The following is a 25,894-nucleotide window of genomic DNA, read 5'->3' on the forward strand; positions in this document are numbered from 1 at the left end:
ATGCTCTGACGAATAACAAAAGTGTGTCTGGAAGTATGAAACCATTTAGCTTCATAAAACGTATGTATTTCACTGCAGTTGAACTGCTTTAAGCAAGCTCTTGGTAATTTGTGCTTTCATAACCTCATATTTTACAGTAGATAACTATCGATAACTACTTCTTACTTGAGTAGTTTATAACAGCAATATTTCTACTTGTAGTGTAGATTTTTTTCAGGAGTAACAAGATTTCTACTTAACTAACTTATGTGCTTACTTTGACCACCACTGGTTATAGTGGGTAAATGTGGAACAAACTGAAACAATGATAACTCAAGATGCCTCTAACCATAACTGAAGTTAAAAAAATGAATTGCCCCAGGAACCAAATTTTTATGTAAGCATAATTACTTGAAGTGCAAACAAAACCCTACCACTTCAAGTACCTAGCATTTTCCTTTTTTGCATTTCTATCGTTGCATATGCTCTATTGCTGCTGGAAGGAACTCACTTTATTGCTGGCATTCACCCAGGAAAGCAATGTAAGCCCTGATAGCATGATGCAAATGATGTAAAGGAGTGGAAGAAGATGACAAAAGATCAACACTATTGGTTACAAATATCACGTGCTGCTGCGGAGATTATGAATAGCTAACCATGTTGGCATTGCCTGGTATTGCTATTATTGTTTATGTTGGACATAAATGAGTTTTTGAGAATAGACATTGAAATCTCTGGTGTTGTGGGAACAATTAAATTTATTGAAGGACCAGTAAGAATGAATTAACTTCTAGTTCTGAGGTAAGATTATATTTTTAATTAATCATTGGTCATCATACTCAATTTTAAGGTTATAACTGGTAAATTGGGAAAACATACACATTTAACATTGTATATATATATCACAAGCATCATATAAGACGACAACGATTATTGCACCAATAACGCATACAATAAATAACTAACAATTAACTTAATAGCAGGCCAAATTCCCTATAAATTGCACTGTGGTAGACATAACATTGCAGCAATAATTTTGAAACTAGTATGGTATGAAGTAACAATAAATGAGGTGAAAAGACAAACATATTAAGATAAATCATAACTTCAACATCTTTAAACATGATAAGCATGCATCTGGAACCAACGATCTGGAACAACTTGGAAATAACGTTCCATGGCTTCACAAAATCTCGTACGATAAAGATCAGGTGACACCACAGTTGGCATGGAACGTGTACCTTGCCGGCCAATCATACCATATGACTTAACAACCATCTCCAGCTTTTTATCCCAAGTGAAGGTTCTCATGTAATCTAAAAAACACAAAGAAGTTGTCATATGAGCGATAATGAAACATGTATTATTATTGATCTAATACTAGATAAAGAAAGCGTTTACCAATAAAATTTAGTGGAAGTTATTTCTGCAATCAACAATCTACTTTACTTCGTGTCTGAAAAAAACTACCTCCTAAAGCTTACTAGTATGTAAATTGTAGCTATGCCAGCTTAGTATAACAATATGACTAAGTTTGTTATTTTTATTATCAAATTAATATAACTACGTGGGGTTTTATGAACAGTGTCTGCTTTTGTACTACGCATACCATGTTACAAAATTTATTACATGATTTTCCATTGTGGGCTATTTTATATGCTTCCTGCTAAAAATGAATTTTTTTACCAATTATTCCAACCACAAGTTCTTTTTTATCACTGTCAATTCCAACTAGCAGCGAATAATCAATAACAAGATGACTGGACAAAAAGTGTGCGTCATCAGAAAGGGCTTTTTGAATAAGAATCTTCAATAAAAAGTTTAAGATTAGAAAGCGAGCTACAGTGAAACAAGTGTCTAAAGAGCAATACTGTGTACAGTAGCAATGCCACAATATACCTTGGTGTGCTCGTGCACATATAATGGATGATCACGCATAATACTCAGCAAGTTTTCATCGAGTAAAACTAGATCATTTTGACCTAGCAAAGACTGGTCTTTTGCAGCTGAATGAAGAGTTTCGGACGATGCAGTAACATTTGGAGACGTTGTAAATGAAGTTGAGTTATCAGCATCAGTTTTCACATGACGATTTCGCACTGAGCCTTTGAGATCAAAAACCTGGGACGACAAAACACATGACGTCTGATTGCAAAAAAAGAACATTAGCTGTAAATGTTGTAAGACCGGGATAACTTAGCAAAGTTAACCAAAAACTACAGTATTTTGTTAAGCTGTAGTAGTTTATATTTACAGCTTTGCTTTTATTCATACAAAGACCATAATCAAAATCAACTTCATACATAGCAATCCAAAGACAGTTAAATACAAAAATCCGTTAAACTAAAACCCATTACCTGCGTGATATTTCTCTTGTAAAATAAATTCTCCATCACAAGAACATCCTGCTTGAAGGTACGATTTGTGCTCGAATTGTGAAAAGACACGCGATAAACTCCAAGAATCTTGGACAGGGTTGTTGGTGACTAAAATATAACATAAAAATATTAAACTTTGAAAGCTTATAGCAATAGTCCAACACTCATGCAAATTGCATTGAATTTTATAATAATAAAACTTAAAGAAAATGCTTTTTCCACTTTTTAATGCTTTAAATTATTTAACCTCGTAACAGTTAATTATACAATATCATACAAAATTTTTTAGTAAGGTACCTTATTTTTCATTGCATCAGAAACATATGTTAAGTAACTTCGGGCCAATTCCAAAAATGACTGCACTTCAAATCGTGACATTTGCTTCAATATAAACCTGTTGTCAAGTGTTTTGTGAAAAGCAGACCCAGATTTACCTCCTCTTGCCACCCATCTCTTGCAACGTGATAGAGACCGAATATAGGCTTGCTCTGATCCACCCAGTATCTGAAATGAAACGATTAGTTAAAAACCCGGTGATTGTAATAGGTCGTATTTTCACTTTATTTGATCTTGGTTGCAAATATTTTAATAAAGTTTGTTTATTTCGAGACAAGCCATATTTATTAAACCTTCAGATGCAATAAACCTTTAAAAGTTAGTTATTTGTATTACTTCAGGACTATACCTGTTCACGAAGTGCTTTGAACTCAGCTGCAAAATAAACTTTGCAGTAAAACTTCGTACTTGTGTCACCAAATTGCACTTCGATGTGTGGTGATGGTGGCAGAAGACTGGTCTGGGAGGAATCATTCACATGAGAATGTCTTGGAGATGTAGATGTTGACTTTGAGTCTACCAAAATCATGGTCAGGCAGATTTTGTAAAATTACTTGACTTAAAGCAGTAATTGCGAAATTACCAAAGAGATTGTGTATTTGTATGAGCGTTGGTTTAGTCATTTGGTTGTGAGCAGTTCAATTAAAAATCTGTAAGTGATTCTGGATGAAAGTTTGAAGATTGTGTTCTCTAATTGCATTCTAATTCTACTGTATAACCATTCTTTCTCAGTGAGTAAATAGTGAAAACAAAATTTTAACTGACCTAGTTGTTTTGAATTTCTGCTTCCAAGAAATCCGATCTTAAAAGATCCATCCAGTTCGTCTTTCCCAAAAACCTGGTTTTCTTTGATCAGTTCTGTTGAAACGTTTTTCAACTGGGCACTGGATGGGGCTGTCAGTTGCTTCTTGGCTGTTTTACTGCTTTTGTCAACATTATCCTCAAAGGATGCTGTCTGTGTATCTAATTCCAAGTAATGCTGGTAATCTTTGGTGCACAGTGTGTAAGCTATTATGGAGCTTGGTTCAGCATCACGAACCTGTAGCAATAAATAAGAGTCAAATCAATTTTAAACAGTTATTAACTAGGCGATTAAATTCCAATAGACGCTCAAACAGACCCGGGTTGAAAAATGACGTTATTATAGTTACTGAACAGTATTTCCAGCAAGCAGCACATGTTTCTGCATACAGAGGCAAACAACCTATATGTTCCAATAGTAATTGTATACCCAAGTTATTATATGCACAAACAATTGTGGTACACGTTTTGACTTCAGATTAAAAATGATCAACAAAGAAAATTGATCATTGCTAAAAAAAAGTTTATATACTCACCACAATTTGTGAACTAACACAGTCTGCTAAGAGATAATGTTCATCAGGTGGAAACGGTGAAGGCACTTGCATATAGTTTGAACTGGACATCAAGTGATTTACAAAAAATGATCTCACGCGCACTGAAAAAATAAATACTTCAAGCTGCCCGGCACAGTTAGAGTTTATTTTACCACTTACTAGAAGATGTGGTTCGGGAAAAACGCTTTGTGCTTGCACCAACATTTGTCAGTCGTTCTGAACTACGTTGCAATGAGGCAGTTGGTGTATCTAATACATAACAAAATAACATGAAGCACGTAATTTCCATTTGTAGTTATTTTATTAGTTGGTTTCAGATTCTTTATACTCAAACTCAGGAGTGCTTTTACACAACTTAAACTCAGTGATGATTTCTCACTACTCAAGCACTAGTTGCTGAGCTTGTTCGGGTGAAATTTTTGATGGATACACTTTCTAGTTTAGCTTTTTGTAACCAAATTAAAACTCCACCATGACCACTGAACAGAAGCGAGCATTGAAAATGCCAAGCCTGTTAATGTTTTTAGGCATTACTTCAGAATTGACAGAATAGCAAGATATACTTTTTTGACTCATCAAACTTCTAATATAACTACTAAAGTTTACAAACATTATTTACAAGGACATATACATATAAGTAAGCATATTACATAATTCTTAGTGATAATTAGTAAAATATGTTATAATTGATTGGTAAAATTTCTTACTCGCTTTTTCCTTGAGAAATGCATCCCTTGGTCCAGTCACGCTTTGCACAATATCTGATGCAAAAAGATCCTAGCAAGATATTGACATAATTATTAACATCTAAAAATTACTAGAATACTTAAAACTTATTTACTTTTCTAAAATGCTTCAAACTAGAGGCTGTTCGCAAAACACCACATACTCCATAGGACCCTGTGTATTGTGCTATAGCATGAAAGTTGTTTGAGAAAAAAGTATAATTACAGGTAAAGCATCCTCATTTTCATCTTCAGCTTGTCTGAGTGCAACTACTTCATCACCAACTCCTTTTAAATCAGGCTCTGCTCATAAAATGAATGCATTATAATAAATCAAACATCAACATCTATGATGTTCTTACAGAAAGGTAAGCATGTTTTGTTCAAGCATTACCTAACAATCCTTCTTGCTGTGCCTGAAAATTTACTAAAACCTTTGTTTCTGGTTCATTTGACGTCGAAACAGTGGACAGTATGGAAGTTGCTTCAGTGAAGTAAGGCATTCCAGCCACCTTGCTACCTTTCCGATAGTTTTTGTCCTTAAACATGCCAAGTACTTTTAATGAAATAAACTTAACTCTGTGCATACGAGTACTGGTCAGAGCTCACCCATTTACCTGATCGGTTACATTGTTAATGCGGTTGTTCCATTCATGCACCAACTGACAAACAAGGCAGGTGAGCTTTAGAAGTAAAAGTGAAATTTCAGATCTCGACTCTTCATCAAAAGTAACAAATCCATTTGAAGCGTTCATATCCTAAATGAAAAAATAACATTGTCAGAAACGTTTTTTCTGTAATATTCATTGTTTAATTTTTACTATTACATAATATAGCATAATTTATCTCAAATGCGTCACCGGCAAAATTGGGTTGATATCAGATTTGTTGATGAAAGTTGTAGCTGACTGAGCATTACTGTCAACAACAACTGAAGAATCTGTGGCAGCACCTTTTTCATCATGTGCAAGTTGCCTGTAAAATTAAGGTTTAAATATAAACATAAAGTTGCACAAACATAAAATAAACATCGATAATATCAACACACAAGTGAAAGTCTCTAACAAATACGATCAATATCAAGCAATATTTACTCTTTTCTGATTGACTGCAGTTTGAGATGAATGTTGTCTACTGCATCTCGAAGCTGACATCTTTCATCATGGTAAAGTGACAAAAGCTTTTCAAAGTGGCATTCACGCAAATTGCAAAACTTAGCGGTATCCACTGCCATGTCGGTTTGCTCAGAACCAGATGAACTTTCAAGAGGATTACTCGATCTTGCAGCAACAATCATGTCATATATAGAGTCTAATGCTTCGTAACCAATCTGAGTGAGATCAATGCAAAAATTGGCTTGTTAATGCAAAAATCTACTTAAGTAAGAAGATTCAATGACAAAGGAAAGCAACAAGCTTTATTAAAATCGTTGCACAATGCTAGATGAACCATCAATATGTTTTCCATGACATCTGTATTGATTTAGGTGCGTTACAATGGTCCTTATAATAAGACATTTCCAAATGGATGATTGATAGATATTTTCAAACTGCTACAAAGGATAGCAAGCAATCATACCTTTGACAATTTATTCATTGTGTCCACACACTCTTTATATTCAGAAGAGAACTGTGTGTTGGCAATCCCATTGTTAATTGAAGATGTTTTTCTCCAGTCTACTACTTCATCAAATGTTATAGAAAATGGAGGCATTGTGATATCATAAACACAGATCTGATAACATTTGAACGATGCCACTATATCCCTGCAAAAAAGAAATCAAATGTTAAACAAAGTCTTGAAGTTTGCAAATATTAATTTTCACTGATACTTCTACAATTACATAAAAATACACCTGAATAAAAAATACTGAAAAGAAGTGAATGGTGGCAAAACAAGAACATCTTCAGAGTTGGAGTCACTTGTTGGTTCAACTCCACAGATGTTGTTGGCTTGCAATCGAAGCTCCAGAAATTTGGCAAATGACATTGATGATGCATCATCAGATAAAATCTGAATATCTACAAAAATATTTTTTGGTAACTGATTAACTGTAAATATGTGAAATTGCTTGGTATATTATGGAAACCATACTTCCGCTTTGTTCATAAACAGAATCACCTGTTGAAGTTTTTGTGACTGGATTCCAACACCAAGACAATACGTTGGGGGTTTCAACCGGCTTAGACAATTCTTTCAAAATAATGTTTATGCAGGTGGAGCCATGGACAAAACTATAATTAACACATCACAATTAAAAACAATAATTAACATTATGTGTGCGAGTGCAAGTTGCATGTAAAAGCTAGTTTTAAACCTTCTGACGTGATCAACCATAGGACGCTTGCATGAGGAACTTGGACAATGATAATTTGGACGAAAGCAATACCGATCAAGAAAACCACCAAGGGTGATATCATTTCCTCTGTAGTAATCGATATTCACAGCCCATGGCATTACACAAGGATAAGGAGAATTTGGTGATTGCAAACTGTAACTGTAAGAAAGTAATGTTACATTATTAAAACAAAAACAATGATACAATTCAAACCATTTTAAAGGCAATCAGTTAACTAAATTTACCTAACCTAGCCTGGCCATTCAACTTATAAAAAAGCTTTTCAAACAGTAAAATAATTTTCCATCAGGAGCAAAGTGTTGGATGTTACAGCTACATACAAAGCAAACAAAAAATCCAAAATGATTAAAAACAAATTTACACACCGATGCTTTAACAAGGGTTGTAGTATTAATCTACATGTCCGCTAGTAAATATGTTTTATATCGTTTTTACTCTTTTGTTCACACTGTAAATGAATTTTCCTTTTCAGCCTTTTCTTTATTGAACTGGTTTAAGGTGAACTAAAAACTTTAAACAAAAAAACCTGGTGAAGAGTACAAAGATATGCTGATGATGATGTGGAGTGAGACAATCAACTGGAAAGTCAGCTTCTTCTTCTTCTTCCTCCACTAACGAACCTTTTTCATAACATAATGATTGCCATGGAGATGTTTCAGTGAGAGTCTTCGTCCAGCTTGGACCAGATTTCAGTCGTAACAATGACGATCCAGACGCTCTACAAATACAATATTTTAATCTTTTGAGTCAGGAATCTTTGTAAAAAATTCATTTTATTGCATATGTGTAAGGTATCTTGCATACAGTGGTGTCAAAATTTTTATTCTCAACTCCTATTTTGAGAAATAAGCGGCAAAAATGTTGCTTCTCCATGCATTCCCACGTCATCCTTTTCCAATCGCAGAAACATAAAATTACAAAACCACAACATCACTTGATAAAACAAAATTTTTACCTATAATCCGCTAATAAATCTTTAACATCTTTTGAATATGCAGGTTTTGTAAATGCAGCAGTAATAAAGTCATGCTTTTCCGTTTTCCAGTATGTACTCTCTCTGTCTGTTTCATCAAGAGAATTCAACTGAGGTGCTTCATACCGACGTTTCCTGACATCACCTAACTTTGGATTAGATCTAGCATCTTCAGATGTGCTCGAAAGGAGGTGATTACTTTGTTGTTGTAATTTCACTCCATCCTCTTCATTGCTATGGCCAAGTATTTCACACATGGTTGTCTTTTCACCAGATGAAAGAAAGTCATCCATTATAACAATGCCTGCAGTATACAAGTTGTCATATTGAAGCCATTTACACACAGAGTAATACAAAAGACATCAATTTAGGGCTGTCACTATTTCAACGGAAAAAGTTGTGCATCCGAAGCTATATTTCGCAATTTCTCGTTAACCTAGCTTAAGTGTTATAACATAGTAACTTGAACCTCACCTAAATCTACCTACTAATCAGAATTCCAATAAAACCTTACAAAGCTAAAATCAGCTTTTGCATACCCATTCTCCTAACCTAACCACCTATCTTTAATGACAGGCTGCGTGACCTACATACGGTGAAATAGCCACTTCGTTAATTTAATAAGGTTATTGCTGTGCTTCAGTAGTATGTCTTCTGGGTTTACCCATTGCTTCAAAGCTCTCAAAAGATATCCTATTTCTATCAATAGTCACACCAAAAGTTTTTCAAACCGGATACCTTAGCTCTCAGTTCTTCCATTACAATTAGTGCAGTAATCATTGACTTTAGTTTGGACTCACTTTTGACAGATGCCTGAGACATCAAACGACGATATCCAGTTGAAGGCAAATGGTACGAGGTTTCTTGTCTCTGTACTCCAACTTTTATGTTTTGATCAGATGCATTTACCTTTAGCTGTGTAAGCAATAACACAGTCAGTAACAAACTTACGGATAAAAAACAAAAGGCCGACCAGTTTTACAGTCTTTAATCTGACAATTCGCTACAGGCATAAAAGTTGCTGTAATACTAGTAAATAATTTATTTTATCCAACCAATAATTTACAACTTTATTGTCAAGCTAATAACAAACACCTTTTCCAATGTTTGGAATGATGAAGTCTCACTGTGAGTATGTGGCAAGTTAAGCACACCACTCTCACATAAACGGTTGTGCTGAGTGTTCTTCGATGAATGAGGTGAGAGTGCAAAAGTTTCTGATGTAACTGACCTTGAATTAATTTAAGTAACAATTAAATAACAAGGATGGACCTTGATAAGTTTAATGTTTATTTATTAAAAATTAAAAAACAAGCATGAATCTTAACATGATGGTGCATCACTTGATAGTCGTTATTCAACAACCTCGGTTTTGCTCTACCTGCTTCTAATTGAAGAAATCTCCCTCTCGTCCACAGTGTAGTCAGTTGCAGAAGGATGACACGACTGGAAAACATGCAACATGACGAACAATGCTTGATACTAATCAATAGAGCATAAATTGTTAAACAGCCTTAAAATTTTTTGCATCTTGGGTGAGGTATCTTAGCCAAATAGGAACTATTGAGATACTGTGTTTGATTAACATGTGTCTAGAAAATATTCTCATATGAAAGACCTGTTCCGACCAGCTACCAGAAACCACACCATGATCAAATCCTTCCCAAAATAGGTTCGACCAGTACAGAGGACTTGAAAGATAAGCGAGCAAAGGTGATGAGCCTCCTTCCTCAGTCAACAAATATGGCAATGTTGGTGCAGTAAGAGGAGTAATACTGCAAATGAAAAAAAGAGTCGTTTGCCAATCCAACGTTTTGTTGTGGTCAGAGAAATCTGTTCCAGCATGAAATTAAAAACAGCACCTAAGCAATGTTTGGAAAAAGTATTTTTTGAAAGCTTGAGAGTGTGACCGAATGCTGGTAGAAGTCCCAGGAGGTACACTGTGACTTCTGGCAAATGTTTTAGAAAGATCTTTGTCCAAAATGTCTGTCGGTGTAATTTCTGAAACTTGTTCATACTGTAATACCCTTCCATCTTCTTGTAAACTATTGCTGCTATCATTGGGATATTCTGAAATTATTAACATTTCAATTACAAATCAGAATTATGCAGTGAAACTTCACCTATTGTGCAATAAATAACCTAATTGTGAAAAGCAAAGATAAGTTTTATATTATACCAAGTCTTTCATTTGATTTCTTCAGTGGAGCTTTTGACGGTGTAGCTTGTGAGTCCATAGCTTCATTGGAACTGATGGAAGCTAAAGTGTTTGCCAGGTCTTGCTGGTCCATTAAATAAGACATCTGAAAAAAGGCCATGGATTTTAGAAATGTATAGTAATGATTGCCAAGAAATGGGCCGTATTATTACAAAGTAACTGTACTCTAATATATTGAATTTGTACCTGTACAACACAGCAAAATTACAACCATGAGGGTGGTTAAGTGAACTGTAAACAAGTCTACACTTGTAATAAAATATTCACAAAAAATAAGTCAAATATATGCAAGTCAAGCTTACCTCAAGATTGCTATGATACATGATCCTGATTAAGAATAACAGGACCATCTTCACTCGTGTTAAACATTCTCTCATTAAACTGTCAGCAATATCTTTTTGTACTTTGTAATCTGGAAAACCTCTCAACAATAGAGTGCAACCATGGGACAAGTTACAACCGTCCAAGTATATTAAGCTCTTGTATGACTTAGTCTTATCTTCACCATATCTATAAAAATTAACTAGCTTATCATTCACTCATCCTCAACTTATTAATCAAGTGAATATTAATAAATTGAAATCATCACAAAAATTGAGTGTTGTTAGATATAATAATACAGTATGATAGAAAAAGTATGATAGTTGGTAAAATTGTCAAAAAACTTACTCCTGTGCTTTCTGCCATAAAATTCCATCACCACAGTGAAACTTTCTTTTTCCATTATAATGATGATGGATCCGAAATCTGCCACAGCAACCTAAGCGGACATTTTGCAGCTGATCAATGGAACAAGCGATATCTGCTGACGTGCATCTGGATATTCTCTCCATGACCGCCTGCAAAATAAAGTCAATGCATAACTGCTAATCTGAATGGAAAAATGGACAGTGAATAGAAGCAATAACAATGCAAAACATACAAAAAATGTAATTCAATTATGCACTTAAAATTTAAGAAAAATACAAGATGTTTTAGACATGCCAAAGATTATCTTAATTGTCATCTAATACTGAATTTCTTATAAAAGCTTGTGTTACTTCACATACAGGTTTGACATTGATCACCAGAGTGATTCCAGCTTTGTGCAAGAGTCGACGAGCTTCATGTGATACACTGCACTGAGATATAACTAAGTCTGGCTGTCGTGCAGCAATGCGAGATACAAGATGCTTGAAAAAGTCTGGTTCTTGTCGAACAATCTAAAAGAAATTTATACAGATCAGTGATTTACAAATTTAAAGTACTTGAACACCATTTTGAGGTTCCATGGTGTTAAGGTGTTGTCCCAAGCAGGTTTTTTTTATTAGGTTTGACTTTGGCAATTGCTGAAAAAGTTTAAGACACCGCAAAAAATTTCTAGAAGACAGCGACTTTTAAAAATTAACTATTAATTTTCTGCTGCAGTTGTAGAAGTACAAATTTTGAGAGATTGTTGGAGAAATTTAAGAGACCAGTATTGTCTCCAAAAACGCCTTTGAAACACTGACAGTGGCAAGTGCCAATTTTTTTCACACAAGCGTAAAACTTACTAGTGAGTCAAATATTTGAAATTTATTTGCATGTATAACTTGTTTATGGTGAAATTTTAAATTGATACTGCTCATTAGAGTCATTACGATGGCAAAGATTAGTTCCATAAATGAAAAAGTCATAATCCACGTTATGACTTGATAAATCAAACAGCTTGGATTTCTCATTTGCAATACCAATTATCTATCAGCGTTTGGTCGTAGTGACATTTAAAATACCAGATAGGTACTTTTTAAATTGAAAATATAAACTGAAAAAATATTTGCAATGTAAAATTTAGTATAAAACTGAAAATGAAAGTCTTAGCTCGACTTCGGAACTCACATTCCGAATCACCTGCAATGGTCACTGGTGGTGCAAGCAACACAGGCTGAAAATACCTGGTTTAAATTAACAACAATGACATCCTTGACACACTTGTTTAATCATTCTGACAGTCACACTGCATAACCACAGAACAGTATTATATATATCTTTACATCTAGTGTGAATCGAAAGCAACAGAAATAAGAACAAATTGTCTTACAGGATCAATTGATGCAAGCTTGTATTGAACTCGCTGGTATTCCAGTGGGGTTGCCAGCAGCATAATTACGGGGTTTTCAATATGAGTTTTCATTTGACCATCAATAACATTGTTGGAAAACACAACCCCACTGACTAAACGTGACTCTTGCCTTGGTCCATCAAGCAACTAGTAAGTAACAACAACATAGAAGCAAAGTGTTGAGAACTGTTGGTTGTTTGGAGAAAAACACAAAAACAAAGTAACTAGCAATCATTTTACTTGCATACGTAAACATATAAGTCCGCAAATAACAAAATTCCCAGTTTTCGGGTTTATTCTATGAATAACTTAAAATAATTACCAAATTTAATCTTTACCAGAGATTCTTAATATAACACCAATTCTTAATTAAAAGAATTCAGAAAATAACTGATTAAACTTTTTTCAAAATTTTATATATATAATAACTTAAGTAGTTCCAACCTTTTTGATATGAACATAATGACATATATCCATGTTAATGTCACAATTAGGTACAACAGTTTCACAGATTCTTTTCGCCAAAGGAACCACTATGTCAGCCCATGCCATATCTAGTTGTTCTGCTTGCAAGAGTTGTCGAAGAAATCGAATTGAATATGAAAAGTAGTGCTTCTGCAATCTGAAATTTTATTTAAAATTGAAACACTTGGCTCTTTCTGAAAATTGTACTTGCACAAATTTTCTATAATACAGTTGAATTTCTCTAAGTCGCCACCTCAAGGAAAATAGAAAAAGTGGTTATTGAAAAGAATTAACATGTAGTGTTTATTTAAATTCTCAAGATGCACATTAAAGAAATTTGGATCTTCGATTGTTTTGCTTTTTACTTTTCCAATATGTAAAATCAGTAAAGTAACAAAGTAATCGGCCTATTAACGCACATTGTGGTGAACCATGGGACTATGTTATATCAACAAATTTCGTAGACAACTGGCAAAATAGCTGTAGCAAAATCATAGTAGCAGATTCAAAGTTTGCAATGTAATCAAGCTCGCAAAATTTTTAGAGATCAAAATAACGTAGATGATTTTTTTCGCTCATAATTAGCAAAAATGGTTGGTGCTGAAGATAATTTAGTCAAATTTGATAAAACAGAAAACAAAAGGATGTCAACCAGGACCAATCGATATGTGGCAACTTAAGTAACTTCTACTGCGCAAACCAAATCAGCTAAGTACAACATTGCACTAATAACAAAATAGGCCTGCTTTAATATCAACACTTAATATAACACCTCATACATCACAGAAGATAGGTGAAAAAGTAAGTTATACCACGTCACTTAACATGAAACTGATTAAAAAAGAGTTTAAAAGGAACAGCAATAGATAGATACCTTGTAAAGTTATGTTTAGTTTGAGAAGACAATGACGATGAATATAAATCACTTTCCCTCCAGCCCAGGTAGGATGTAGAAAGTGAGTTTCTTAGATATGTGTCATTCCAGATAAGATAAGCTGTAAAAAAATATGATGTACATTTATATTTACTCTTACATTTAAATATGAAGTTTATAAACAATGTTTTTTTAATTCCAAAAAATTTTGTTGACTGCATAATGAAAACGTCCATAAGGAAGCTCTACACTCTACATATTTCAACTACTTTGTTCTAAAGTATATGCACCTCTAATGTAGTCTGCACTTATATCTGTAACAGAATCATCAGTTAATCGAGGCTGATGCAAACTGGAAGATTTTCTTAATTCTTCCACATCTCTTGAACTAAAAAAATAAATGTTAAGATGGTTAAAAAGTTTCCAGACAAAATTATAAACTTACAAAAGAAACAATTATAAGTTGTACCTGGACTTGTTATATTTTATTGTGAAGTGTTCATTATCAATTTCAACAAAGCTTGATAACGACATAACAGACTGGGGAGATGAACAGGCTTCTTCATTAAAAAAGTTTGTTCCAGCATTTGATATAGGTCTGAAGTTGGATTTATCTGATAGGTCAATAAAAATAATACAGATAAATGTAATAGATTGAAACTAAAACACAACTAGTTGCAGCAATATTTATGAAATTATTTAACAATTAAACAATAATTTGCAACTATGCTGACTACAAAATGTAAATAAATAAATACTGTAATATTTTAAAAACATAATGTCAAACCATTTTTCTCCAGCGGCCAGAAGGCAATTTCATCATCAATTGATGGCAAACTATCTTCCTCCTCAATGGTAATTTCCCTAACCCAATTAGGCTCGTTGTCAAGGGAGACATCGGAAAACAACAGCTTTGTACGTCGAGATGACTTGTTTTTTTGTGGCCTATTAAATTTAACTGTGTCTCCAGAAACTTCAAAGTATGGTTTTTGCAGCAAATTGGTGGAAGCTGCCGAACCATGTTGGTAAAGACAATATTCATCTTGAAAGACCAAGTCCTGCAAAATATTCAAGGCTAATACTGCACTGAACCTTTAACCGAATATCCTGTCAAACAGCAATAGTTCAAAAAGTTAAAAAATTACAAATATATTGAAAGTTATTTTTCAGAATGTATTTAAAAACACACCCGATCATCAATCACAGGTTTAATCCACTCAGCGTCCAATAATGCCTGTCCAATAGCACAAGCCTGGTCCCTTCCTGCTGCCATGTTATGGCTGATCAGCCAGTCCACAAGCTCAGTGGCAATGATACTTTGCGGAAACTTGCGCAACCTGGTGACAATGTTCGATAAATGGAATCACAAAAAATCTTGGCCTAAGGTAAATGTTTTAGAAACAAGAAAAACAAAATGCAGTTGGCATAACATGCCATTACTGTATATATAAAACAGATTTCACAATCACAGTCAATAGTCTATTTTTCACTACAAACATACTACTTTTTAAATGCATGAAAATAACATTCACAGATGGATGACTAGGCCAAAATTTTAACATTAACCTAAATCTGTGGTCTCTAAACTCTGCACCATCTTTTTCATCTGTTATTTTGTTCCAAAGCTCTCCCAGTTGAATTGAGTCTTTTGCAAGCAATTTAGGATCATTTTCATATGCATTTTCAAGATTATTCACAACACCAGGAGTAGCATCAAACATATCGTATGCCGAAATCTAAATATTCAACCTTTCAGAATCAGACTTTTGCACGTAACCCAAGATCATACTAAGTCAAACCAAAAAGATTGTGTTAAAAAATGTGTTTACAAGTCTAGCATGCAGTGCCGTATATTAGCAAGTTAATTCATATGTGTTTGTACATAACTACAGCATTAAAGGATTTTTAGGCTCTTTCAAAGTATAGAATTATTTTCTATGAAGCAGAATGCCCAAAATGATAATACATATGCTACAAGCTTTTTACACTGAATAAACTTGAACTCTCTACCAGTCACAAAGGAACAACACTCACCCAATTTCCAACATCATAGGGAACCGGAGAAGTAACTGACAGCATTGATGGCTGCTCATCAACTGGGGAACCCTTCATTGAAACCAACGACTTGGAACGGCTAATACGGACTTGCGACTTCATCACACTGAAAACACAATTGCAAAGCAATTCTTAAAATTGGTTTTAATATCAAAAACGCAGTAAAAGCACAAGATACTTAATAAACAGAGCACTGATTAGCATGCTGTGTGTGAGTTCAGTTAACAGCTAATCACCTTGAGTTTACTTGATCCAAAGGCATAGAACCACCTGCTGCATTTGTGGCATAATTAACCTGTTAAAGCAGCAAGTATAACATCACAAAGAGTAAGTTATGGATCTGAGACCTAGCTACGTCTTACTTCAGATGAAGCATCAGCTTCAGAGAGGGGCAAGGTAGAACTTCTTGGGTTTCTTGTGTAAGAAGCAACAAGACTGCAACAGTATTTGCAAGACCTCACCATACCTGTTGTAAAATCAAAGTTGTTTAAGTCTAGTTTTATTCTGGAGGTCAATAATTCAAACTGCAAATCGCCAATCAGGCCTCAGTCAAAACTTCAACCAGCTTTGAGTGATGATAACACTGGCCAACAAAAAAAACATTTTTTTTGAGTGCCAAAGATATTTTGATGGTTTCTGGGTAATTTTGGGCTGCTGAGTCCGAAAATAACATTCGTTTCTTTGAATTAGCTCTAGTTTTTGAGATATCGATGTTTTTTATTTTTGACGAGAGAAAAATCGTTAACTTTAGTATCTGCCAATTGTGAACACAAGCATCAGTAAAATGCATATTGGAAATGTCTCTTAGGCAGTATGCATTACTTATTTTGGACCAGATACTCCACTATGTCTATTTGTTATTGTAGTATCCCATTACTTCAGAAACAAGGCATTGAAAACACTCCATTTTCGGCATCATTCTGATAAGCTACAGTTTCTTTGTATTGTTCACCACATGTACAGTGTAGAGTACTCCCTTCAGTTATCACATCATATCAATATCTCATTTTATAGCTATATTGTTGTAGACTAAAGATGTTGTAATCAGAATTTAATAGTTCTGTAGCCAGAGAAAGGAATACCACGAGTCAAGTTCAAGCTATTGCTCACATAAGTAAGTTTGGAAAACGTGGAGGTTTTTTGTAATTCAAGTGAGAATTGAGTTCATTAGTGGAAGTTTGACAATATGCTTAGGCCTTGTCACTGGGAGGATGCATTTTCCTGTGACTGAATTGACAACCTGTCACATTTTCGTTCAGTATATATATGCTCTGCAAGTGAGAGCAGTGGAAGTGTGTTCGAAAGCAGTCCATTCATTCCAGAGCCATTCAAGCAGGAGGAGCTGAGCGATCTTATCAGGGATCTCAACTTATCCAAAGAAGCAGCAGAAATTTTGGCATCCTGACTCAAAGACAAAAACTGCCTTGGAACCGGAGCTTCAATAACATTCTACCGTACAAGAGAGAAAGAATTACTTCCGTATTTTAGCCAACAAGATGACCTTGTTTACTGCAAAAACATCGAAGGGCTTCTGCTGAAAATGGGAGTGCCACAATATAGACCTCAAGAGTGGCGCTTATTCATAGACAGTTCGAAAAGGAGTTTGAAATGTGTATTGCTACATAATGGTAACAGATATGCATCTCTCCCAATTGGCCACTCAACAAAACTAAAAGAAGAGTCAACAACATTAAAACGGTATTACAGAAACTGGATTATGACTCTCACCAATGGTAAATCTGTGTAGACTTGAAGATGGTAAATTTTTTGCTTGGCCAGCAAAGCGGATATACAAAATACCCATGTTTTATCTGCTTGTGGGATAGCCGAGCGCGCACTGATCACTGGGTGAAGAAAGGGTGGCCACTTAGAGATTCCATGAGAGTAGGTGAAGGTAACATCATAAATGAACCTTTAGTTGCTAGAGAGAAGATCATCATTCCACCGCTGCACATAAAACTTGGTTTGATGAAGCAATTTGTGAAAGCCTTGCCTGCAACTGGGGATTGCTTCAACTATATTTGCAGAACATTTCCTGCTTTGACCATCGAAAAGCTTAAAGCAGGCATTTTTGATGGCCCTCAGATCCGCAAACTCATAAAGGATGTGTGTTTTGTGCAGTCCATGACAGACACAGAGTCTGCTGCTTGGCAATCGTTTGTTTTAGTCACACAGAACTTTCTTGGTAACCGAAAAGCTGAAAATTACCAAGAATTGGTGGAAGATGTGCTTTCCAAGTTGAAAGATTTGGGTGTGAAGATGAGTATCAAGGTTCACTATCTCTTCAGCCACTTAGATCGTTTTCCTGCAAACCTTGGTGATCTAAGTGAAGAGCAGGGAGAAAGGTTCCACCAGGACATTAAGGTCATGGAAGAGAGGTATCAGGGCAGGTGGGATGCCCATATGATGGCCGACTACTGTTGGAGTCTCCAACGTGACTGCTTGGCTGCATCACATTCCAGAAAGTCGTACAAAAGAAAATTTACAAGCATCGACTAATTTTTTTGTATTACAGTACCGATATATGATTGATTAGCGTGCTTTGACAGCTTACTAAATGTACTTTGAGCGTTACTAAAAGTAGTGTTTGTGCTTTGACGTCGCCTGTTTTTGCGTTACAAAAATCTGTTGTTTACTGCTAACATCGCCTAAGTTTTATAATTTTTGCTTGATTTTCTCATGAAACATGATTCGCGTAAAGAAGGCTCTCTGTGTTAACGATTGCGTCTTTAACAATATCGCATCAGAAATAGATGAATACTGTATGCACATGATTGAAAAGACAGATGTAGACTCATCGAAGTTGTAGTATAAAGATAATTTTACCTATGTCAAAATTTGCGTATTTTTAGCACTTTTTGAAACAAAAACATGGAATATCTCAAAAACTAGAGCCAATTCGGAAAAACTAATGCCATTTTTGGATTCAGCGACATAAAAATACCCTAAAACCGTTGAAACTTTCTTGGCACCAAAATGTGTGTTGACCAGTGATAATCGCTCATAATCACCAGAAATTCCAAGGCATCAATTTTGATGACCTGAGCATGCATTTTCATTGGGCACGAAAAAAAATTGATTAGACAATGTGAATTGCAAAATCAACTTAGATCGTTTCAGAAGAGATTTGTTGCTACAAGACTGTAGAATATTTTCCTTTGTAAGCAAAACATATGGTACCATACGAGTAGTCTAGAAGCATCTCTCACTCTCCAAGCTTACTGTTCTAAACTACACATCACTGTGATTCATTATATTCACATGTATTTAAGCACGCAATAAACTTTTTAACAATTGATTTTACATTATTATTGCTTTGTGACGACAATAACATGCAATATACAATGCTACATTGTGTTTCTTAATCCAGTTTGTCTGTGACGGTTTTGATGTGATGTCAAAAGTTACATGCTTTGTTGCAAAGTCTATCACCAAACCCATTGTGTGAGCGTGTGTCAAATGCATGAGCTAGGCAAAACGCAACTCAGCTAGAGGTGGCACTGAGTTTTTTTTTTGATAAAATCTCAAGCTTGGCTGCTGGTGCTGACTTAATAGAGTAACAATTGAGACTAGTCTAAACTCATGGGAGTTGGGTTTTTGATCACCATCCTTAATGTTTAACTCTTTGGCCATATACAATAATACAATTAATGTGGAATAAATATTCAATGTGCTCATAAAGAAACCTGCATATCCTATTATACGTCCTGGCAAGAGCTCATTGCAGCATCTGCTGCAAAATATATGTCCACATATACGACAATGGTGACGCCTTCGAAATGTGGTAAAGCGACCACCACATTCATAGCAAACGTGACATTGTTCATCAGGCATCCAGTATTGTCGCAAATCTGGTTCAAGTGATTGCTCTTGGTATGATTCACCCGATTCCTTAGAATAACATATCTAGTCTAAGTGATATTCTGACTTTTTAGCAATCGCATATGAAGACCACAGAAGTTTCACCTTGTCATTTTGGTTGTTTCCAGTTATTATACGTGGAATGTCTCTAAACATGGTTGAAAAATGACGCAATCGAACTTCAACTTCACTTCCTTGTACTGTTTCCTTTTCTCTACCCTAGAAATTAGCATCAAGCATTTATGAAAATAATATTACCCACAGACTATTTTTGAAGTAACGTTTTGAAAAATGTTTAATAAAAATCCTGGATGCAAGATTACTACCGAAAATATTCAATTCAATTCACCTTATATGTTGCAGCCATGTTTAATGACGATGGTCGTGATGCAAGCATATTTTTTAGTGAGGAAGAAGAGTGGGAATGAGAAGGTTCCTTGTTAACATGTTGAGTGGTTGTGACTGGTCCTTCTGCTACCTTGACTAAATGATGTTACAGATTAGTATCAAAGGCTTTAATATTATGGGTATTTTAGTGAAAAGTGGGCAGACAAATACTATGGGATTCATCAACACACAATTGTCAAATTATAATACTGGTAAAAAGCCAGTACCATGTTTAACACTAGACATACATTCAATAACAGAAGCTGCTCTTTCATTGTACGACTTTTCTTAACTAAGACAAATTAAGCTGTTTGAACATTGATTCATACAGATTAAAGAAAGAACTGTTTCTCCTATTAATATCAAAAATTTTTGACTCAGTAGGCTGGGATTCTAGCTATAATTTTGAAGTGCTATAATTGCTAAGTTTAGACCTATGGTGGAATTAATTTTAAACGTAGGAATAAGTGGCAAAAAACATCACATACAGTCGAAATCGGTTAATCGCATATCGGTTAAAGGCATAATTTGCTTTATAGCATAGCATTGCATAATCCCAAACCATTCCCATTCACTTGTGAAGAAAATTCAACGGTTAATCGCATAAGGGTTAATCGTATAAATCGGTTAATCGAATAGGAATTCTTGATTGATTTGTAGACTTGTATCACTTAACCGCATATTTCCTTTGATGAAGTGTTAAGTTGCTGGAGATTATCCTCACCAATAAACAAAAATCATCGCAAGATCTCTCATAACCCGCAGCGATTAAATACACGACAAGACACTGAAGACAGCAGTTGTGAATTAAAGACAGCTGTGATTAAATTCACCACAAGGCTGAAGGCTATAGAGACAGTAGCACGTAAATGATTTGAACAATAAAGTAAAACTTCACGAAAAAAGGCCTTCTCTACAGTGATTATGATCCACAAAACTACGTTTCATTTAAGGATTGTTACGGATCGTTACATTACAATAGAACAACAAGACTAATTTTTATTTAAGGATTGTTACGTCGCAAAGCGCAAACCACTGCAGAAACATAGAATACCTGTACTGTACTGTAGCCTACGTATTTCGTGTTTTTTTTGTGTCAAATCGAAAAGAAGGAAGCTCACTTGTTGCGTCATAATGCATTGTGTCATTCCAAAAATTGGCGGAGGAGCAAGAATGCGTGCGCCGGTGTTTAAAAGAGAATAGCGGAGAAAATGTAGGAAACGCATACATCGGTTAATCGCATAAAAAAGCTTGGCAAATTGACTATGCGATTAACCGATTTCGACTTAGTTAGAAATTTGCTAACCAATATTCTTTGCAGCAACAATATTATCTGTAGATGGAATATTTGATGACGATTTACTTCGTTGCAAACTTTCTGTCTTGTGGCCACCTTGTCCATCTAAAAATGGGTGTAATAAGGTAATGAAGACTTTGGTTTGAAATTTTATTTACACATACTCAAGCAACACAGCATATATATAAAGTTTTTTTATTTTCATACAAGACCTTTTTTTGAACTAAAAAATCCTATCATAGACTGAAGAACACTGGATCTTCGAAGCGCATTGTCTTCTTTGAGAGGTTTAAAGAATGTCAATGAATCATTTCTTGTATTGATTTCTTCTACTGGCATATCATATGCCTTCTTTCACTACCGGTATAACCTAACTTTTGTGTTTTAATGAAAAACAGTGACCACAGTAGCTTTATGTGTTATGGCTGGGTTAAAACATTTTTCTTCATAAATCACCTGCCTAATTCAAATTTACATTGCTAAGTAACAAATTTGAAGATGGTATGTCGTTTTTATCTATGTCAATATAGTGCTCAAAAAATTCAAAAACCAATGAGACTTGAAGCACGGAACTTATCTTTCTGCTATCTGCTACATTTTCCAGGCACAAAAATGTTGAAAAAGGGTTGTAATTTTATACAATAATCAGACGAAAGGTCGGCATGTTTATCGAATGTGATATATGCAATATTGCAATTAAGAACCAGGGAAACGTTACAAAAACAAATCTTTTTTTTAAGTTACATCTTTTTGTAAAACGTAGCCAATCAACCAGACTAGTTTGAAGACAGTCATGAAAACATATATTCATAGTATACGTCTAATAAATTTAATGTAAGCATAATCACATCGGTTACATAGCGCGACCGCAGAAAAGTTTTCAAGTTAAGGGCATTGAACTGACTTGATTGGAGTCGAAAAAAATTACTTGGTTACTTAGAACCCTCAAGTCCCGAGTATCGCAACTTTTCCACAGTGTTTTGCACTGTTGTGAACAACGTCTCTCTAGTAACTCTATTTCTGTTATCTTGGACTGTGGAGAACTAGAGCTAGTTTCCAAAAAAGATTACGTAGTATAACAGGGTATCCCCCTTTTATATTTCTGTTGGTATAGATATCGCATACTGTATTTAGTAAAACCATAGAAGCATAACACATTTTTTCTTTTCTCACTCTGCGGTAAAACAAAAATTAAAGGAATTTGTGTATTGGGGAAAGGGGTGGGGGAGTGAAACTGTGCTGACTCCCACACTGCTCTTTCCCGTAGATATTGCTTGTAACTTGCTGCTGAGCTGAACTAACCCGCAATCGGAAAAAATGAATAAATATGTCCGCGGCATCATTTTCTTGCGAAACTCCAAATCCTTGTCGGACGTAGTCACGAAGGTTGAGCCTTGCGCGGGTACCCGCATTCGAGAGGCGACTGTAGGCAGCAGTGACGAATTAAGGAGCAGGCTGACTGGGCTTCAGCCGGGGGCTCCGTGAGTTGAAAATCACGTGCTTATACCAACATCAGAAATGATTTAATTTTGGTGTTAAAAAGAGTTTCTCTGAGTCTGTTCCTTACATGAAAATTAACGTCTTGCATTTTCTTGTATACATCTTTCTTATATCCGTTCTCTTGACATTACTACGTCACTAATTCACTAAGTCTCCATTTTCATTTTCCCAATCATTTATTTGCCGCATCACAGACATTACATAGACGTGTTATTATTACCTGTGTGTAGATTGTAACTAATATGTGTTGCAATAACTGCTGTAACTGTAATACATTCAAAGTACGTCGACTCGCATGGAATCATTCATAGGCCGTCATGGACCGGTAAAGTTATAACGTCATAACTCATAACTAGCGTTGTTTGGTTCTAAACAAACCCATTAATTGCAATCTTCCCAGTCATGCTTAAAAAGGTAATACAGTACCAACTAGCCGAACTAACTTCTGTAATTTCGCCTCAAATAATAAAAACGTTGTCATATTTGTAACTTAAATTTAAATATTAATGCGATTCGATTCCATTTTATACTTTTCCACGTCAAAAGTGCAACATTTTGGTGTCGTTTGAACCTATCCACTTATGGTTAATTCCTACAGGTTCTATAAGCTTATACTATTGTATAATAGTTTGAATAAAAATGCTATGTGGGTCAACATTTTTCTCTTCTCATTTCCACATTTTTACTGTGCGATTGCAAATAACATGTTATACAAATGTAAAAACATTTAGACGGTCAATGTTTGGATTCATGGGAATAGGTTTTGATTTTCCTGCAAATCCGAAATTGCTAGATTTCAACCTAAAATAACCAATGACAGACAAACGAACTATACATATAATTTGTCACGTCATTGATGAATTAAAGAAATCTGTTTTTTTGCTTACCTATGTATAAAGTCACTAAAAGTATTTGCAACCATTCCGCTGTCTGTATGATCGATCGATTAAGTTGAACTAGCACTAAATGTTTTGGGAGAAATAAGATGTTTTTGGGACAATTTTGCGCGAAAAGCATTAATGAAATAAACATAAATGACAAGAAAGCATAAATGACAAGAGATTGTGTGTTAAAATTTAAGTACGTATAACGCATTGGTTGTTATTTATTGGTGTTATTGCTGTTACGTTTTCACTCATTTTCTTTCATCGTGTTTTCGTGATTACGATTCCTTATCGGCTATAAGTTAACTTTTGAAATGTCAGTTGCTATGAAAGTTTGCATTGTTGTAAAACAAAGAAAATAAACAGAAATATGAATAGCTTAAACATGACCAGTTGCTTGTCGTTCTGGTTACCAAGCATTGAGAGAAAGTTTTCGACCCCCCATACCTCCAACAAGGCAGATCGTCCATTGTCGTTGTTGATACGGAATTTTTTCACTGTTTGTAGTTAGACAGATGTTGAGAGCAATACATAGATATCCTATAAAACACAAACAAGAGTTTTATTGGATATCTAAGGAGCAACAACATTACAAAACTCATGATGTGAACACGGTCCTAATTTCCGTAGACAAGCATATATTGCATGCTTTAAAAATATATTGGTTAAACGAGAGTAAATAATTTATTGTCATAGCCTACGCTACTTTTACGGAACCAACTTTGGACATCATTCAGCTCAACAAGGTGTGGTTCAAACTGATTACAAGTTTTTACTCATCTTTGCTATACTGTGTAGGTCTACAACGCAAAATTATAACAAGAACTATTTTAAACATATGGCGTTTAAATACGCAATTGCTTCATGTTTTTTTGCATTAAACCTTTGCAAAACTACTGTATATTTGAAAGAGGAAACGACACTCGTATAACATGCCATATAGGCTGTACGAGATGATATGGTGCGGAGACATGCCGCCAAATTGTTGTAATCTGGTGCTGACCTTTGGTCGAAAAAGAGGACAAACAAATTATGGAAAAGTTTTTTATGGTAACCCTCAATATCAAAAGTGTAATGAAATTTATGTTACCGTTACATGCCGGTGTCGCCATTTTTTAAAGCAGCTTCATCTTGCACAATCACACTGTTGTTAAAGGTTCAATCACTTTGCACATGCATTAACATAGGCTACTGCTATACTTGTATTCTGATTGCCTTATGATGAATAACATGGTAATAACACAATAAACAACCCTTTTTGTGCAGCCGGACTAAACAAGGTTGAAAACTCCACTATATAATAGGTTTCTTAGAATGATATACAGTAGTTAAAGTTGGTGGTGGCTGAAGCGAGTTAACTTTGGTATCTTATAATAAAGAGGGATTGGGTATTATAGCATCATAAGGGTAAACTTTTAATCATTCAACACGAGATTATCTAAGCTTAAACTTACTTCATCAGGCGTACCATACTATAAAATAAGAACTAAAAAATAAACATTCTGTGCAACCATGTAGGTCTATGCTGTCTTTGGCTTTGTACTGATATTAATAATGTACAGTATTATATCATAGGCTAATAATCTCATTGGTTTCCGGATTTATTTATGTGAAATTTTAACTGGCCCTGATAAAACCAGTGTTTTGTTTATGCAAATCCAGAAACTGGCTAAACAATTAAAACTAAATGTTACTGAAAAGTGTTTGAGAAATGTTTTTCCTAAAAAATCATTACGAACTCCCCCCCTGCAACTTTTCCACGAACTCTTGTTCGGAATTACTGACACCATATTCTTCTCACTGATTTTTTTTTTCATTCTTTTTGTCACAAGAAAACGGTCTTACCGCGGGGCCCGTAGCAAATGCTACTTTTGTTAAATTTTTAAATCGGCCATGGTGGGCAATGTTGCCTACCATGGCCGACTGTCACCTACCGCAGTAATGTGGCCTGCTGTACTTTTTTACCAAAACTTGACTGAAATCGTTTTAAAAATTCCATTCTTTGAAATAAACGGAAGTTACGCAACTCTTTTGAAATACAAGCTATCAGTCCTGGCTCCTAATCCACAATTCAGGGCTGGCTTTTGGCCAATGCGAGTGACGCAACTCTTCTAAGTTAATTTAATATTTCTTATAAGGCTTGCTTTTTGCACCATGTTTCCAAA

At 34.9% G+C, this 25,894-nt stretch overlaps 2 protein-coding genes across 3 annotated transcripts in view; one reads left to right on the forward strand and one right to left on the reverse strand.

Moving 5' to 3' along the window:
* The window catches only part of LOC143464550 (uncharacterized), a 146,405-nt gene that overhangs the window by 64,384 nt on the left and 56,127 nt on the right, over positions 1–25,894 (forward strand). The window lies entirely within an intron of this gene.
* On the reverse strand, positions 474–21,814 carry LOC143464682 (1-phosphatidylinositol 3-phosphate 5-kinase-like). Of its 2 annotated transcripts, none has more exons than XM_076962609.1 (46): positions 21,558–21,814; positions 21,355–21,450; positions 20,011–20,144; positions 19,767–19,880; positions 19,487–19,691; positions 16,163–16,266; positions 16,037–16,095; positions 15,780–15,906; positions 15,312–15,481; positions 14,935–15,082; positions 14,533–14,803; positions 14,215–14,359; positions 14,036–14,133; positions 13,746–13,866; positions 12,851–13,028; positions 12,386–12,553; positions 11,376–11,528; positions 10,996–11,165; positions 10,629–10,836; positions 10,288–10,411; positions 9,971–10,178; positions 9,727–9,883; positions 9,490–9,554; positions 9,204–9,339; positions 8,909–9,023; positions 8,091–8,412; positions 7,662–7,853; positions 7,094–7,273; positions 6,898–7,010; positions 6,632–6,797; positions 6,355–6,541; positions 5,871–6,106; positions 5,637–5,751; positions 5,394–5,534; positions 5,171–5,315; positions 5,003–5,079; positions 4,759–4,828; positions 4,211–4,300; positions 4,031–4,152; positions 3,459–3,732; positions 3,043–3,209; positions 2,655–2,861; positions 2,337–2,465; positions 1,879–2,100; positions 1,666–1,786; positions 474–1,295 (listed from the first exon to the last, which is right to left on the reverse strand). In XM_076962609.1, exons 1-46 carry the CDS (start codon positions 21,682–21,684, stop codon positions 1,096–1,098), a joined length of 7,077 nt encoding a protein of 2,358 aa, XP_076818724.1. In that variant the 5' UTR covers positions 21,685–21,814; the 3' UTR covers positions 474–1,095. The 2 variants fall into 2 exon arrangements, with proteins under 2 accessions (XP_076818724.1, XP_076818723.1); XM_076962608.1 differs by having other exon boundaries at positions 9,490–9,590.

The sequence above is a fragment of the Clavelina lepadiformis genome, chromosome 7, assembly GCF_947623445.1.
Source record: "Clavelina lepadiformis chromosome 7, kaClaLepa1.1, whole genome shotgun sequence".
NCBI classification, from domain to species: Eukaryota; Metazoa; Chordata; class Ascidiacea; order Aplousobranchia; family Clavelinidae; genus Clavelina; species Clavelina lepadiformis.

Bases quoted from the DNA above. Each gene is read 5' to 3' on its own strand.
- LOC143464682 (XM_076962608.1), bottom strand. From the start codon at position 21,684: ATGCCAGTAGAAGAAATCAATACAAGAAATGATTCATTGACATTCTTT. The intron at 5,535-5,636 runs GTGACGCATTTG...TTTTTCATTTAG, and splicing joins ATATCAACCCAATTTTGCCG to GATATGAACGCTTCAAATGG. The intron at 2,101-2,336 runs GTAATGGGTTTT...TTGTCGTCCCAG, and splicing joins ACAAGAGAAATATCACGCAG to GTTTTTGATCTCAAAGGCTC.